This window comes from Protopterus annectens, chromosome 9.part0 (genome assembly GCF_019279795.1).
Source record: "Protopterus annectens isolate FY-2018-M chromosome 9.part0, PAN1.0, whole genome shotgun sequence".
NCBI classification, from domain to species: Eukaryota; Metazoa; Chordata; order Ceratodontiformes; family Protopteridae; genus Protopterus; species Protopterus annectens.
In genome coordinates this window covers 1,609,414,229-1,609,432,296 of record NC_056743.1, presented here as the reverse complement: position 1 = coordinate 1,609,432,296, position 18,068 = coordinate 1,609,414,229, and the positions used below count along the sequence as shown (strand labels likewise).

General features: G+C 40.6%; 1 protein-coding gene across 1 annotated transcript in view; it reads left to right on the top strand.

Annotated features, from left to right (window-relative positions):
• The window catches only part of NDUFB7 (NADH:ubiquinone oxidoreductase subunit B7), a 194,294-nt gene that overhangs the window by 85,285 nt on the left and 90,941 nt on the right, over positions 1-18,068 (top strand). Inside the window, exon 2 of the mRNA XM_044084550.1 lies at positions 10,487-10,655. Coding sequence (XP_043940485.1) covers positions 10,487-10,655 — 169 coding nt within the window. The remainder of the gene's footprint in view (positions 1-10,486; positions 10,656-18,068) is intronic.

Sequence of the window (18,068 nt, the reverse complement as noted above, 5' to 3'; positions counted from 1 at the left end):
TACATACAAGATTCATTAGACTTCATAAAATGCATGCTAAGGCAAAATATGTTGTTTTATCAAATTTCAAAAGTATATCACAATATTTAAAATCTGTCTGATTTGGACACTGTCTCCATTTCTTTTTGCCTTCATCCCTGATTCTTGAGCCACGACATTGTGATATACTTGCATACACACCATACCACCTCGAGTGTTCAGATTTTTGCATTTTATTTTTGGTCATAAAATCTATGGATTTCTGGCAAACTACTGAAGGCTCTCTCTCTCTAAATAATTAGATACGTTTGAGTTTCAAACTATATCCTTCAGAAAGTTGCTGACACAAATCCTGTTATTCTAGCAACTGTTTGTTTATAAGAGCAATAATTAAAATTGGTCCCTTTTGGGAGTCTTTGTTCCCCTGTTAATTAAGGTTGAGTCCAGATTTCGTGTGCTAAGAGATTGAGAGCTAACGCACATGCACACGCACACACACACACACACACACACACACACACACACACACACACACACACACACACACACACAAATTCCCCCTTGGCATACCTAGTCTCAACTGCCCAGATATTTGCCTCACAGTTTTGGTCTGTTCCTCATTTCCTCATAAAATATGTAGTTTTCTGGCAAGTCACAGAGGGATGAAATAATAAGGTAATGATTTAAAATTGAGTTTCAGACTTCATACCCTTCTGAAAAATGTATGGTAACTGTGAAGAAAATGAAAACACTGTCATATGTGTTAGCATGTCTGGCAGGAGAGGTGTGTGTATTCCCAGATTAACTTGTATTGTATGCCAACATGTCTGGCAGGTGATTTGTGTATATTCTCAGATTAACTTGTGTTAGCCTATCTATTTGTGAAAATGTAAACAAGTTTTTTAAATGCTGAGCATTTCCTTGTTTATACAGAATGTTCAAAGAATCTGTCAGTGTTTGATACATTTCTAATTGCACGTTTGTGAGGGACATTCTTAAGTAGAAACTGTGAAGAATCAGCTGAACAGTAGAGGATGTCATTAGAATGTTCCTGGTTGCTAGGTGATTATTTGAACAGCTGATTTACAGAAAAAGAATTTTTCAAACGGCTGACTGATATTCTTAAAATAAGACAATTGAGACTGTTAATCTGAGCTAGTCAAGTACTGTGCAGTTAGTCAAGTACTTAGCAGTTTGTGACTAACAGCTGTTAGTGAAAAGTTGCAGTCAGTGGACACCCATGAAAGAGAACTCGCCAAAAGCTGTAACCCTGCCTTTGCCTTGCTGCTATGTGTTAGATTAAATCAGGGACAATATTCTCCAGTTAGATTAGGAAAGTTTAGTTATTCAGATAGAGTTTTTCTAGAATGATGGAGTTCTATCGTACAAGTTTAATTTTACATTTCTGGTGATTGAATTCTGGTGTTTGTGGAAATTATTGATTTACATTCTTGTGTCATTTTACTTATAAAATGTTTTCCATTAGCTTAGATTGTGAATAGAAAGTAGTGTTTTTCTTTAGAGATTAGAGAGTGCTTATACCTGTTTGATACTCTGTAGGTCACCTCAATTGCCTGGCCTCTTCTGGTCACAGCTATCATTTACTTTGATATTTAATTTTCATAATTGGGCACCCCTTCAGAAGGGCATGAAGACACTCTGGTGGCAGCATTAACGTATTATTTTGGGGAAGGGACACAGCTGGAAATCTGTTTCAAACTTTCCCAGAAGTGTTTGGATGTGTGAGATTTAAATTTGCTGTGAGTGCATCAGAGGTCTTAAACTAGGACACATTGCTCTGAAGTGTGTAATAAGGAATTATGTTAGCGGTGGACAGAAGTATACAGTAGAGTCCCAGATTATTGGGCATGTTCCTACTGTGCTGTTTGGGGAGAAATTGTGAAATAGTACCCCTGTTTTAAGTGACAGTCTCACATTTGAGTCAGTAGTGAGGATTGAAGCTCCTTAGTTACTGACCCAAGATTGTAAGGGACATCACATTTAATTGGTGGCAGGATATTGGTTGGACATCACAGTAACACAAAATCTGTTATTCTAGTAACGTTCTACGTTTATAAGAGCAATATTTAAGCATTGTCCCTATTTTTGTGGATTTATCCTTGCATTGTGTTTGGCTATTGGCTTTGTCCAGATTTCTTACTCTAGGAGGTTGAGAGCTATATGTTAAAAGAGAGGAAGAAAAAATAAAATAGAAGCAAAACAGTACTAAAGTAAACTGCAATACCAGCAGTTAGTGATTCCTTTTAACTGCTGGTATTGCAGTTATTTGCTCTGGTACTGTTTTGCTTCAGTTTTTTTTTACATTTCTCTAAATGCAATTTGCACAACCATTTCTCTTGTTCATGCTTTGGGGTTGTTGTTACAGGGAGCCCTGAAGCCATGGGCATTTACTCAGCATTTTGATTGGCTGCTTATGGTCAGAATCATTCTTTGATTGGCTCCCTTTCTGTGTCTGTTTGCCAATTGTCTATAGTTATGATTTGGAAACCAATCAGAGAACGAGAAGTGGAACCACTACTGTTGAAAGAAAAGCACCACACTGTTTCGCTTCAGTGTCAAATGCGGATTTTTCTGCACAATGCTGTGCAGTTGAACGCTGAGTGGTGGAGACAGTAGACTGCCGTCACTTCAGAGAAGTTACTACAGGCACCTTGGACTTTGCGTGTGGAGCAGTTTCAGGAGGGATAAAAGTGCAAGGTTTGTGGGATACTAAGGACAAACACAAGCACATAAATATTAAAGTAATGCTTCCCTTGATCAAGGCAGTCAGCTTTTTGAATCATCTTTCTTATCTGTACCACTTAAAGTTGTTAGACAATACCACATTCATGAGGTACATCAATTTGCAGACTAGCCATGTTAGCTTGAATTATAGCATCAACCACGCTTTGCAGACTAGCAATGTTCGCTTGGATTTTAGTGTCACAGCACAGTCTGACTGTATATGCACCCTACATAACCTTCAGAGCAAAATTGTGTGGCAGACAAGCTGAGCAGGACAAAGCAGACCTTCATGAATGGGAACTAGATCAAGGGATCTTCCATGATTTGATCCATCTGTGGGGAATTCCTGAAGCAGACCTTGTTGCTTCCTCTCTGAACAATCAAATGGCAGAATTCTGACTCAGGACTCCATGCAAAAGGCCTGGAAGACAGATGTCTTTTTGTTTCCCTGGACAGGCATGTTTCTGTATTTTCAGCCTTCCTAGTGATACCCAGGGTACTATTTAAGATTCAGAAAGAACTCCCCATCATCATTGTGGTGGCTCCCTTCTGGCCCAGGCAGCAGTGGTTTTTCCCTTATTTTGGAAATGGTCAGGGGCAATTACCACAAGCTTCCAGACTCACTTGGCCTACTCCCACAAGCAGCCTGACCCCAATCAGTTTTAACTGACTGGATGATAGGGTCTTAATTCTCTTTAGGCACCTCTTTGCTAAGGACATGCATGCAGCAGGTGCTAATGGAGGCAAGGAAGACTGCGGCTAGAAAATAATATGTTAGCAACTAGTTTCCAGTTGGTACCAACAACATAACCAGCACCCATTCAGGGCTAGTGTTTCCCTGGTTTTATTATAATTGTGAGAGTTACTCTCCTATGGCCTTTTTTATTCCTCCATCAAGATTAATTAATTGGCCATTTTATCATGTCTGCTCATGGATCCTCCTCTTTCAAGACATTCTCACATTTATTTTTTTAAATGAGTTTTGTATAAGAGACCTCCAAGACAACCAGAGGCTCTTCTTGGGACCTTATTTTTGTATTTAGAGAGGCTAACATTTTCTCCATTTGTACCAGCTTATCCAGCCGACTTGAGGAACTTGGCATGGAAAACTATTTTACTGATTTCTCTGACTTTTACAAGAAGAATATCTGATTTGTAAGCACTTGTCATTTTCCACAGCGATAGTGTTTCTTTTTGAATTAATCCTTTTTTTATGCCTAGAGTGTGGCATCAGTGTTTACATTAAGCCAAACTATCCATCTCCCCATTTTCTTTTCTGAACTTAAAAATGAGGAAGATAGGATTCTCCATATCTTGGATGTCTACATATAACTCTCACACAATCTTGATAATCTTTTTCAGGACTGCGGATCAGTTCATTTCTTTTGAAGTTAAGAAGGGACAACCAGCGTCAAAACAGACTATTTCCAAATGGTTGTCTCGGATTATTATTTGTTCCAGACAGGGTCAAGGCCCACTGTGCCAGGGCTTTTTACTTCATCTGTGGCTAGAACCCTTCTCCTTCCACCTGCCAAAGTACTAAGCTAAGGTAATGTACCCTATAGCTAAGGCTGTTGCAGCAGTGATCAAGACATTGACTATAGTAGGGACTTCCAAGGTGGCTGCACACTGAGTAACAGCTTAATCACAACTCTCCCAGCGTGAAAACAGAAATTCAGAAAATAGAGCTAGTAAATTTGTATTTTTAGGTAAATGTCAGTTACTGGCTAGTATGTACACTGTCTGGATGCCAGCAAAGCAGAAATTTAGAGAACCTGAAAGAAAGTAAATCACAAAAGGTGAGGAGAAAACACTTGCTGGGAAGAATCCTGCAGCTGTTCAGCAAAAAGCATTTCAAGCTCCAGCTTTAGTGCAAGACGCAACTTCCAGTAATACAGAGGAAAGAAATGTCAAATATGTTCACAGATGATTTAAAATAAGCAAAACACTGAAGGATTATATTGACTAAAATAACACAAGGCTGAAAAATAGAAGAAGCTTTAAACAAATATTCAGATGAGCTGATAAAAATGCAAAAAGTGGTAGAAATGAAGAAAAGACTGGCTGAGTATAAGACTGCTCAAGAAGAGATATTTCAAAAAATGTTAGAATTGGAGGACAGAGAATGTAGGGAAAACCTAGGAATTTGATGTTGTCAGTCTTCACTCAGTCCTTGACTGAGTCCCAGGCTTGGTTCTCAGCCTGGGAACAGACTCGGCTGTTTACTTTAGCTTGCACACTCTAAACTTTTGAGCTAGGCTGTACCCATAATGCTCCTCTGTAAATTACTTCAGATCTTGTTTGCCGCTTCGTTTGTCAGACGTGTGTCTACTGCTCTTGAGCTTTGGTTATATTTCAGTGAGTTTTTTCTTCTCTCTCTCTCGGGCTATTTACCTTGTTAGCGTAGTTCTTTTCTATCCGCTCCTCTCTACAGTCTGTGTGCGCATGAGTGTACTTGTTGTTTGTCTCTTTTTATCGTTGGTAGTTTCTGTCAAAGTACCACTGTTGGTACTCCCTCTTTTCTCCTTTTTACCTTCCGAGGTATTGTCTTAATACCATAATATATATATATATATATATATATATATATATATATATATATATATATATCTTTCTTCTGTCACTGTATGACTGATTTGGAAGAGAAAGTAGATTCACTTGTTAAATCTAAGGGCACCTCAGGTTTTAAGAGGTGGGAGAAGTGTAAGGGCAAAATGCATAATTCAGATGCACATACATTGTGTACTGCCTTGGGAAAGTTCATTTACAAGAGAGTTGCTCAGTTTGTCATGGTTTCTCTACAAGAACTCTCACAGAATGTAAAAACAAATTAGTCTTAAAAGTACTTCTGAAGTGTGAGTTTGACGAGGCCATTTCTGGGTCAAAGACTGAAGCCAGTTTGTTTTCATCCCATTCAGCCTCTTCTAGGAAATGTCCTTTTTCGGTTCCTTGTGTTTCAGAACCAACAAAGAAGGCACCAAAACATTCCTCTGTGCCGACCACTTCCTCGGCACTGAAATCAGGACTTGAATCTTCAGAGTTGACATTGGCTTCCTTGGCTCCGTCGGCACCAGGCAAACCAAAATTTATCTTGGTACCTAGATCTAGGTACTCTCTATCCATTGATCCTCTTATAGACAGACCACCTAGCCTCTTCCTCGATGTCACACTGCCTAGGTCTCAGTCTACAGCAACGGTTCGATCCACTAAGAGTCCCTCTGAGGCCGACTTTGTGAGACTGGTGGATCAGGTCCTAGCAGTGAGGGGATTGTCTTTGGTTCCTAGCCAACCCAGCGTTAGAACCTCTTAGTCTGCGACACCGCCATTTCCTCCTCCAACTCCTATCAAGACTTTGGAGCTTTTGGTTTTGACATTCCTGACAACAACTGCCTCTGTTCCAGTTGCAACTTCGCCTCCAGCACTGAGAGCCACCTTGAGTTCCTCTGGCCCTTTGGCACTGGAGATCTCCCAGGATCGATCTTCTCTGGTCTGGTCTGAGGTGCATGGACTGGTTTTCTTAACTTCAGAACCATCCATGTCCCTTGGTGCTTCGGCCCTTGTAGGATCCACCCAGATCCAATTAGAGACTTCGTGCTAGAAAAATTTGGCTGAGTCTGAGCCGATTCTCGGCTCCGAACCCGTGAGTAAGGAATGTAGGTGAGATGGACCACATACATCGATCGGTATGGTGAGTACATAACTAACTGTTCTTCCAGCTACAGCAGGGTCAGCATTAAGCTTTGGATCAGCAGGCCTCTGATACGTATTAGAAACAAGGGTAAGGACTTGTTAAATGTGGCAGGACTCGGCAGGTTCAAGCAAGTTTTGGGCTGCCTTTTATGGAGAGACTCCAGCAGTCCTGATTTCCTTCTTAGTCTTCCCACAATGATGTGGTAGGGGAAGACTCTGCCTCCACTGCAGTAAATGGCATGCTCCACTTAAATGTGCATAAGTGGAATTATTCTTATACTTGCTCTATTATTCCTCAACCACTCCTACATTCACTACTTTTAACAGCCTTTAGCTAGGGCAAAAATCATCCATTCATCCTGTACTACTAAACTAGTGAGTTTTGGGTCTGCTATTTCTGATTTCTTTTTTGCATCTCTTGAAGAAAATATGGGATCTGTTCTAAATAGTTTACAGAGATCTCAACATTCCCGTAGCATGATCACTCTGTATTTTCTTTTCTCTTTTCAAAGGAGACTGAATATGTTCTTAACAGCAGTCCTGATGGTGTAAAATGAAAATAAGGAAGGTACACTGAAGTTTTTTTTGTTCATTTGTATAAACAAAACACTTCCAGTTTTGGACCCTCGTTTTTGTTCTCTGCAGGAGGATTTTCAAAAAGTATATGTTAGTGGTGGCAGTAAACCTTCTTATGTAGAAGATGTGGATTTTTTTCATATCTAAACAACTGATTTCTTGTAGCAGATTCAGAAAGCATCTTGGTGCAGATGGGGACCATGTTTTGCATTGATGTTTTGACCACTGTAACCATAGTCAATTGCCAATCACAACTTCATATGTATGTTATATCTGTTACTGGCTACTGTGTGGCCACTCGTACCTCTCAACCTCGTAGAGCAAGGAATCCGGACAAAACCACAAATAAAAGTGGGACAAATGCCCAAAAATACTTTTAAATACTGCTCTTACAAACTTAGAAAGTTAATAGAATAACAGGTTTTGCATTAGCATGAATTTTTCTGAAGGATATGAAGTCTGAAACTCAAATTCTGTCATTATTTTTGAACTTCGATCTTTAATAATTTACCTGTAATTTGCCAGAAAACCACAATTTTATGAAAAACTGATCAAAAATATTCGGCCAAAATCTGGACATTTTGCGAAAATCTGTACAGTTGAGAGATACGTGGCCACTGCATTGTTGAAGGCTTTTTCTTTGCAACAGCTTCAGGACATTACTTCTCATCAGTCTCCTTTCCCAGTCATTAAAGTGTCGTTTCTGACTGGCCATACATATTTTGGGACTCATCATTAGAAGCCCTTGCCGATATATACAATTGCATGTCCTTAATCCCAGTAGTTGCAGAAACACTTAGTGTAGCAGTCGTAGAAATTTTGAGGCTACTGAGTCTTGCAACCGTTACACTTTGCCAGTTCCTAGCTTAGACTGTGTTTCAGTTCTTGAAGAGGGCTATGCTAGTCATGCCTGTAGTGATTTATGAATGTCTGTTCAATTATCCAGGCCACATTTTAATGGATGTATCACACTGCTTTATCTGTACTGGGGTTATAATCCAGAGGTGAGGGATACACTGAGTAATGAATCTGTGCCTCTTCCTTGCTTTATTGATTTGCTGAAGTTGGTCTTATATTCATGGAACTGTTTGATTTGTGAAAGGCATAAGAGATCATGGATTACTGGGTCCCTGGATTGCTCAAAGTGCAAGACATTGGTCTCCTAGGAGGAGTAACTCTCTTAATAGCTATGGACTCTGTCCTTTTTGTTACAGAAGATGGGCCTTACCTTCTCAGTTGTGGATGCTGTGTACTTACCATAAGGTAGATCTGTAAGTATGTCCATCTTCTCTAATATACTCTCATTTGGTATCTCTGGTCTCAAGAATCCTTTCCTTCCCTCCTTTGTTTTCTTCTTTTCTTTTATATGCTTAGTGCTTTAAAAGGATAGCATATGCAGTGCATGATGGGGAAGGGGCAGGACTCCTGACATTCTAAGAAAGCTTCATTTACAAAGTCACCCTCATCCCTACAATATTAGTTCTTTTTGGTTACAGAAGATGGATGTTCTTATAAATGTACTTATTTTGGGAGGAGCATGGGAGGGCTTTACTTTGTCTGTGGTCTGTATTCTAGGCGTAAACAACTTCCTAGCTGCTGGCCTTGGAAGGAATTTTCTCTTCTCTCCAAAGACATTTCTGTTCATTTCCTGAAAGATTTCAGCTCAAGTTTTCAGAAAATGGGGCCTTCCAGTGATCTTTTTGTATCCTTTTACCAGTGCTTAGTACAGCTGCATGTTTTCCATTATCCTGCCAGCCCTCGTCTAGGCAGTCCATCTAAGGCCTCCATTTCTCATCCTTGACTATTCTTTACTTGCTTCCCTGTTACTGTGATCTGTCATCTTCTTGCTAGAGACTGAGAACTGTTGTGTCTTCAGCCCCGACATCGTCTGTTCTAGTGGCTGTTGTTTTTCAGCATCCATCCTCTTTAGAGACTTCTTGACGCAGTATTTTGTCTCATTCATTGGGTGCCTGCAGTCTGTCCCTCCGTACCCTTCCTTTTATGACCTAGTTCCCAAGTATGACAACTCTCTGAGTTTGGTCATTGCCAGTGCCTACATTCTGCAAGATATTTGTTTTACCTGGAAGGCTTACTTGTAATAAATGAGTCCATTTTCTTCATTAGCTGATTTGTGGTTCACTATTTTCCCAACAGTGTGCTTGTTTGCTGCTGCTGCTGCACTATTAGTCTTCTATCAAGGTCTGTTTACTAGCAGTTGCCAACTTCCATGATGGGAAAACATGGCCTTTCTTTTGCTTCCTTGAATTTCAGAATTATTTGCCAAGTATGGTTTGCCATTCATTCTGCTGCTGTCTCCTCATATATTGATTTTATGTTTGAAGAGATTACCCCATCCCATTTTAAGATGGCAAATTTGGCTAAGTTTGACATACATGTCACAAAAAAATATTTTTGGTAGTAGTAACATCAGTAAGAAGGTTTTTTGAGTTTTAGTCTTAATAGCTTATGAATTGTATCTAATTCCCCTTGAGATCCAGCCCTTGGGTGGTATTTGTAAAATTTGAACAGTCTTTCCATATATTATTTTCTTCCCAGCTGTATCTACTCCTGCACACTGTTACACTAACAGAACTGTTTCATATTGTAAAGATAAGCAACTTTTATTTTCTTTGCAAACAGTGCCTAAGTGGTTGGCTAAAAAGGATGTTACTTCTGCTATGAAATATACAGAAAATCCTTAAAGATGGCTCCAGAGTCCCACCATTTCTGGGAACTGTGCCACTCCATGTCATCTGTGTATGAGGTGTGTTTTGTTTAGCAGTTCCAAGCATTTCAAATTGAGTGCTATTTCCAGGTCCATGACATGATTTTCCAAGGGTCTTTTGTCATTAGTTTGTTACCTTGAGCTTCCATTCGCTAGTTTTGCTCTCTCTACTGCGTCTAACTATGTCTTGTATACAAAAACCTGCTGCCAGACTGCCTTGAGGTAGGTTAAAAATGCTTACTATAAACCTCATCTTTGAGTTGATTTGCTGACAGCTGGAAGTGTTGTCGATCACCTGTCACATTACTTGTGCTCCTTTGTCCCCAGACTAGGCTTGTTTCAGGACAGATTAATGATACAAGAATGTGTGGTCCTTAAACATCCATTTTAGCTTTTAATATGAAATAACTCAGGAAAGAGAGAACTTAACTGTTTGCTGGTAGGTGTATAAAGTAGATAGTCCCAAAATAGTAAAAGTGACAAGCTGATGAGCATGGTAGCAAGTCAGTGCATGAATCCTACTGCTAGTGAGTCTTTACGAATTTGATGCAAGCTTATGAGTATCTACCATATCATTTGAATCGGAGTAATAAGTAAAATTGGAATTTATCTTCTCTCTCTTTCCTATTCTAGTTTTAAAATAATATATATTTTGAGTGAATTCTCTTTTATAAAATAGTTTTACCATGATAACTTGTAATTTAAGGTAATTTATGTTTTGATAGTTTGATTTGTCAATTTATTGATGATGTTTCTTATTCTTTTTCTCAGTGCCAGTAGCAACTCAGCAGCAGATGAATGATGCCCTTTTGATGATGAAACAACGAGATTACTGTGCTCACTATTTAATCAAATTTATGAAATGTAAAAGGGACTACTGGCCCAACTTCTTGGCTTGTCAGCATGAACGACATGACTGGGACTATTGTGAACATCAGGAGTAAGTATGCAGATTTTTCTTGGTTACAAAGAGTTGACAAGCAAAGAAATTCTAATTGGTGATGCTAGTGGAATGAGATCTTGAAGAGGAGTTTGTGCCATAAAAGTGGCCTGCTATGTAAGCTGAGGGATAGCTGCTCTATTGAGAGATTGTTGAGTATGCGGAATTCACTACTGGAAAATATAGGACTGAAAGGAGATACAAAAATATCTAGGCAGTCCTTTGATGTATTCAGAGGAAAAGAGCTTGAGTAGTTTGCATACAAGCTGAACAAATGAGTATTGTCATGCCTCTTGGCTTAGAAGCTTCTACCCTACGTATATTTCTAATTGTGTATGTTGATACATAAAGCATTAATGCCCCTTGCTTAGGGATGTGTCAGGGCATGAGACTGTTAATTAGCCTCATTGTCTAAACTGAAAATATTCCCAAGAAATCTTGACTCTTCCCCTCTAGAATGACACTTTTACATAACTCTTAAGTCTCCTTACTTAACAGAATGGCCCCTGATGGCTGCTACTGTTTAATATTGCTTCACTGTCCATTTTTTTCCTGATTTGTGTCTTTTTTTTTTTTTTTTTTTTGTGACTTGTGATCTGCTTCCGGTCAGTTTTATTACTTTTCCTTAAACTTGAGTCAGATTTGCAGCTAGCTGTCCCCCTCAGCTCTAAATTCCATTTTCTTCCCTTTTCTTAGTTCTTTGGGGAAAGTGTACCTGTTAAGCCATTGATGTGTTTGTTTAATATGTTAATATTGTAGGTAGCTTGTATGGCATTTTTATTGCTTACTGAATTCCAGCATGCTTTTAGATGCAGGAGTTTTTGTTTAGGTAGTTTTGTTACCATTAGCATTTACCTAGGGCATTTTTGAGGTAATATTTGTTTGCTATTTGTTGAGTTCCATGGACAGCGAGTCTAAAGAGTTTAAGAAATGTAGATGTTGGGCCAAGATCCCACAAGACAGCTGTTTGAAATATTTAAAATGTCTAGGGAGACTAATTTTTCTGAACCCTGCAGCATGTGTAATTCCTTCAAGCTTTTTTCTCTGAACGATAGAAGGACTCAGGCTGAGCTTGAAAAACTAGTCCATCCTTGTTTCATGGCCAGCAAAGAGAATTTCCGTGTCCTTCTCTCCCCCTTCTCAAAGCTCCAAAAGGCCAGTGCCAGATGAAATCGGATCAACCTGCTTTCACTAAGATTCCTGGATTAGGAGGTTTCCACCCCTCCCATGTGGCTCACTGTATCTGAAGAGGCTTTACTTCCCAAACCTCTTCCCAGTAGTGTAGCATCTGTTGCCTCGGAGATATAATGCCAAATGCCTTGGCTCCACTAGGTTAGGTCTTTCAGGTCCAGGCATACACTTTCTGGATAGATGGATTATTCAGATATGTGGCAGGCCTTTCATTGTGGCCTCGTGTGTTCTCCTCTTTTAACATCAGGATGGGTTGAACCTCATTTCTCCCCAGTTTTGCTAGTTTCCCCTTTTTCCTCACTAGGTGTTGTCCATATCCTAGTTCCAGTTCCGCTGATGGTCAACTCCTTGATGTTGGGGTCCATGTCTGTATAACTCTTTATCAGCTGCAGTCTCTATTGGGACCACAGCCTTTGACCTTGACCACCTCAGTGTCAATAGTGTCATCAGTTCCAAGCTTAATGACCTCAAGCTCAGCAGTATTATGGGTCCCCTCTGAGTTGGCATTTGTGGTTGAACATTCAGGATCAAACTCAGTCCCATATTTACTAAAGCTGACAATTCCTTCCCTGGTGTTGGCCTTCAGTTAGTCAACATAAAGATCCTGTGCATCAATTTTGATGCCAGATGGTGCTGCAACCATCAAGGACAAGGCTAGACTGGGCCTTCATTGCCAGGTCCATCAAATTGAAAGGAGTTGACATTTGATGCCAGCTCCACTGATACAGAATTCTCTGCTTGAGCACCCCTACCCAGCATGAATTTCAGCTATTGTCCACTAACATGCTGACATTTCCAGCCATCTAACTCAGTCTAGCTGCCCAAGTACCAGCTACTGTGGGAGGCTATACCAGTAATTATTTGCTTGTCTGGACACATGGTTTCTTTCTTGGCTTTAACTCATTCACTCCAGAGCAGCTCAGGAAAAGCTGCCTGCTGAATTCCACCATAGGAACAACAGAGCAGCCTGAGCTCATTTTCAGAAAATCCATTTGTAATACTATACAGGAAACAAATGCTCATAACTCTTTAACTCTAAGAGCTACACTAAAAATGTAAACGCGAAAGTTGTTCAGCAGACACTGACCTTTCCAACAGTGTAAATGTTGATAGTGCATATCAAAGTCATAATGAAATATTTGGCAAGGAATGCTGATATTGTGCAATTTTTTTAATTTTTTGGAAAAGCAAAGCACAATATCTTGGTCTATGTACCATGCAGACCCATACAATTTGAATTTAATTTGTTAGTATGAATGTCAGCTTTAAAATGATACTTTAACCATAACTGTGTGACACTCCTTTCATGAGATATTTACAGAAATATGATTAATATATTATTTCTCATAATTGATAAATAAACAAAGCATAATATGTCATCACCTGTAACAGACAGAGCCTACATATCAGTGTAGAAGTTGTGCATCTGAATGTCAGCTTCAAAATGACGCATCGTTTGTGTGATTACCATGCTCCTCAAAGATATGGGCATAATAATGAGAAGTATTGTAAATGTATAATTTTCATATTCGTACAAGACTAAACAAACTGTGATATCTGTACGTGTGTACAGTGCACAGACACAGTTCTTTTACCATGTTGTAAGGAGTAACACTGTCTTCAAAATGATGCATTACTTGACACAATGTGGTGCTCCCTTGCAAAGTTATTTACCAAAATATGAAAAAAAATCATAATTTCCATAACCTAAGTCAGAAACAAACTTTGATATCTACCTATGAGTACAACATACAGGTACCATTCTTTTACCATGTTAGAACTATAAATAATCTTTTCAAAATGAGGTATTACTTAGCACATTCAGATGCTCCCTTGCAAAGTTATTTACCAAAATATGAAAAAATCATAATTTCCATAACCATAAGTCTCAAACAAACTTTGATATCTGCACATGTGTCAAACATACTGGCACAATTCTTTTACCATATTAGAACCAGCAATACTGTCTTCAAAATGAGATATTACTTGGCACATTCAGATGCTCCCTTGCAAAGTTATTTACCAAAATATGAAAAAAAATCGTAATTTCCATAACCTAAGTCAGAAACAAACTTTGGTATCTGCCTAGGAGTACAACATACAGGTACCATTATTTTACCATGTTAGAACTATAAATAATCTTTTCAAAATGAGGTATTACTTAGCACATTCAGATGCTTCCTTGCAAAGTTATTTACCAAAATATGAAAAAAAATCATAATTTCCATAACCATAAGTCTCAAACAAACTTTGATATCTGCGCATGTGTCAAACATATTGGCACAATTCTTTTACCATATTAGAACCAGCAATACTGTCTTCAAAATGAGATATTACTTGGCACATTCAGATGCTCCCTTGCAAAGTTATTTACCAAAATATGAAAAAAAAATCATAATTTCCATAACCTAAGTCAGAAACAAACTTTGATATCTGCCTATGAGTAAAACATACAGGTACCATTCTTTTACCACGTTAGAACTATAAATAATCTTTTCAAAATGAGGTATTACTTAGCACATTCAGATGCTCCCTTGCAAAGTTATTTACCAAAATATGAAAAAAATCATAATTTCCATAACCATAAGTCTCAAACAAACTTTGATATCTGCACATGTCAAACATACTGGCACAATTCTTTTACCATATTAGAACCAGCAATACTGTCTTCAAAATGAGATATTACTTGGCACATTCAGATGCTCCCTTGCAAAGTTATTCACCAAAATATGAAAAAAAAATCATAATTTCCATAACAGTTATTTGCCAAGCTCAGAGAAATAAATTTTACACAACACATTTCATAATAGTGTTTTACTTACTATACTGGACCGACTTGGTCATGGATGTTTTCCATTCTTCTCACAATCATGCATGGCTCTCCTCACGCCATTGTGGAGGTTGGTCAAGAAGAACGCAATGCCCTCCTCAGTTAGGTGAATGCCATCCCTTCTGAACCTGTGAACATCTTCCCTTCCAGTCTTACCTTATCTGAAATAAAGCATGGGTGGACACTGACAAGGGTGCACAGCCAGGGCACATGTAAAGAGAAAAAGCAGGGTAAGGACCGCCGCTCCACTAATATGCCAAGGACAGGCATGGGGCTCCAGATGTTGGTTATCTGTAGTGTCCCATAGCTGTGCCGGCTGCCCACTCAGACTGCTGATACCACTATGGTCTCATGACCTCCTTCAGTGTCAGCAGTCTGCCTTACCTCTGCCTTTTCTCTTTACATGTGCCCATTCAGCAATGGACCTAAGGGATGAGGGACTGAAGTAACTCACTAATTGCTGTCCTGACCTTCATGCATTTAGTACTCTCACCTACTTACGCTGACTACACCTGAAGGGAGGGAGACTGAGGGGAGAGCTACATCAAGGCAACATGTCAAAAGACCAAGACTGACCCAGGCTGTGTCTTTTTGCATGTTTTTGCAGTACATCACAGTGGCACACCCAAGCCCATGCTTACCGAGGACAGCAGCACTATGGGACTGTGCTGTAGAGTCTCCAGGTTCCCAAGTGCGATCCCGGTGGATCACAAGATCCATGCTGGCTGGGTATGCCCCCTGTGATGCACCCACCAACCTAAGAGCAGTTGGCAAAACAAAAGTGAAGAGGGACCTTCCTGGCATTGGTGCTGAAGGGCTTGGCTGCTAACTGACATGGGGGCACAGAAAGAGCACATGTACACTGAAAAAGCAGGTGAGGCACTCTGCTTTACCTCTGCCTGTTCCATTTACATGTGTCCTTTCTGCAATGGGAAGAAGGGAGGAGCTAATGTAAACCCTGTTGCCCTGACCTACATACACTGACTACACCTGAAGGGAGGGAGACTGAGTGGAAAGCCACATCAAGGCAACATGGCAAAAGGCCTAGACTGACCCAGGCTGTGTTTTTTTGCATGTGTCCTTTGCCGGAGGGAACCATTACATCAGTGGCACACTCAAAGCCCACAGCACTATGGGAGAAATTTATGGCCATGGTACTCTCCAAAGCATTCAACACACAGGTTGACCTTGCAAGTTGGGCACCCCCATGATGGCTCAGCACGTTTACCCTTGCTGGCACAGTTTTTGCATCTTGATTTATGCCATTTCACTGGAAAGTGAGAGCCATGCTCAAATCTGCTCTCAGCCTCTGGGACAGTAATCTCAGTGCATCTTTTCCTCTTTGTGTAACTGGCAAGTAGATGCAAGCCTAGGTTCCTTCGGAACTGTAACTGTGTTGCCGGAATAATACGTCCAGAACGGGATAGTTCCTGATGTCTGATACTTTCACGGAATATAATGAAAGCATTGACAATAGCCACATCCCATAAGAACCAGAACAAGTACAGCCACCATTTGCGGGCCTTTCTGGCACTGGGATACTGTGTCCTCAGCTGATCTGCTCTGTCCACCCCATTCATGTAACTGTTGTACATGTTTACAACTGGTGGACATGGCACTGATGTCTTTCTTCCATCACGCTTTCTTCTGTATGTGCTGGAGACTGGCAAGGTTGGGTTACAGTTAGTTGACAGGAGGAATACTGGTTTGCTATCCTTCCATTCAGTAGCTAGCAGTGGTCCACTCTGCAATTGCTTGTAGTAGCCTCGAGCTGCTTTTCCAATGGCCTGTCTGTTGAATGTAAGAGGCCATCCTGACCTATTGGTGCGCATGGTTCCACAACAGTATAGATCATCTTTCAGCAATTGCTGTGCTAGTGGAACAGAGGTAAAGAAGTTATCAAAGTAAATGTGATGCTTCTTGCCAATCAGTCCCCTAGTTAAGTCAACTACAACTCTGTGTGCCAGCCCGACCTCTGTATTCTGCTCCGTTTTTCCAGTGTATACCTGGAATTCATGTACATACCCATTGGTTGAGTCTGCCAACACCCACACCTTAATGCCATACCTCTCAGGCTTACCAGGCATAAACTGTCTAAATGTCAAGCGTCCACGGAAGCCAACCATGGCTTCGTCTACAGCCACCTCACGATGCACATTGTAACGTGTCCTGCATGCATGAAGTACTGCATCCAGTATTGGCCGTACGTGATGTAGCTTGTCATGACCCACAGCACCATGTGGTAGGCTCAGGCTGTTATCATTGCAGTGGAAGTACTGCTGAATTTTTTCAAACCTATCTCTGGTCATATACTCTGCTATTGGGAAGCGACCATATACATGGTGCGTTTCCCAGTACTGCCTCAATTCAGGAACATGTACAATAGACATGTATATTCTGACACCTAGAAATGTGCGTATGTCTCCTGGGCACACAGGACTCCACCGCGTATCAACCTTGCCTGCTGCGGCCTGCCTCTGTGCAGCATAGCGATTTGTTTCATTAGCAATACAGGTGTATAGCTCCTCTGGGAACATCAAATTCAGGAAGTCCATCTCTGTGCTATCTGAGCCCAAGTGATCTATTGGTCCTACTGGCCCCACAAATTCCTCAATGTGTAAAGTTTGAAGATGTTTTTCCCACGTGATTTTACGTAGTGGGCATGCTCGGCGTACCTGACTGGGTCGCAAGGAACAGTTGGAAATGGGAAAGGCTGAAGGGTTGAGAGATGATGCTCTCTCAATGCCAGTAGCAACTGTACTGCTTGCAGTTGGTGGTGAACTGTTGACACATGTTCCCTGCTGAGGCTCACCCATATCAGTCTCTGACAAGGAGCTACTTGGACTCATATCTAGAGGATTATCTCCATCACAATCACCAAACTGTGGACTACTTCCCACATCATGCACAGTCGAAGGCACATCCACACCCTTATCAGCACTTGCAGTGCCATGCACTGTGGAGGACTGCATAGCTGTGTCAGTCAGACCAGGTGCTTTCGTGAACACAGATAAAGGCATGTCGTCGTCTGCGTCATACTCTGAATGCCCTTGGTGGCCATAGTGTGTGGCCAACTTGTGTGTGGGCACCTTCCTTAGTTGTGCAAGTGGCACCTCATCCTCACTGTCTTGGTCACTGTCATAATTACTGGTCAGGTCTGCTTTGGCAACTGGTAGTGGTCTTTCAGGAATGGCGGGCACAGGAGCATCATCCTTATCACAGGTAATGGCCTTTTCACGCAGACGTGCGAGTGGAATGTCATCATCTGAGTCATAATCATCATCTTCACTCTGGTTGGCATTATGTGGTACATCAAGGTGCATACCATTGTCTGAACCACTGCTACAACCATCACAGTCAGTTTCCTCACCCAACAGGTAAATGCTGCTTGC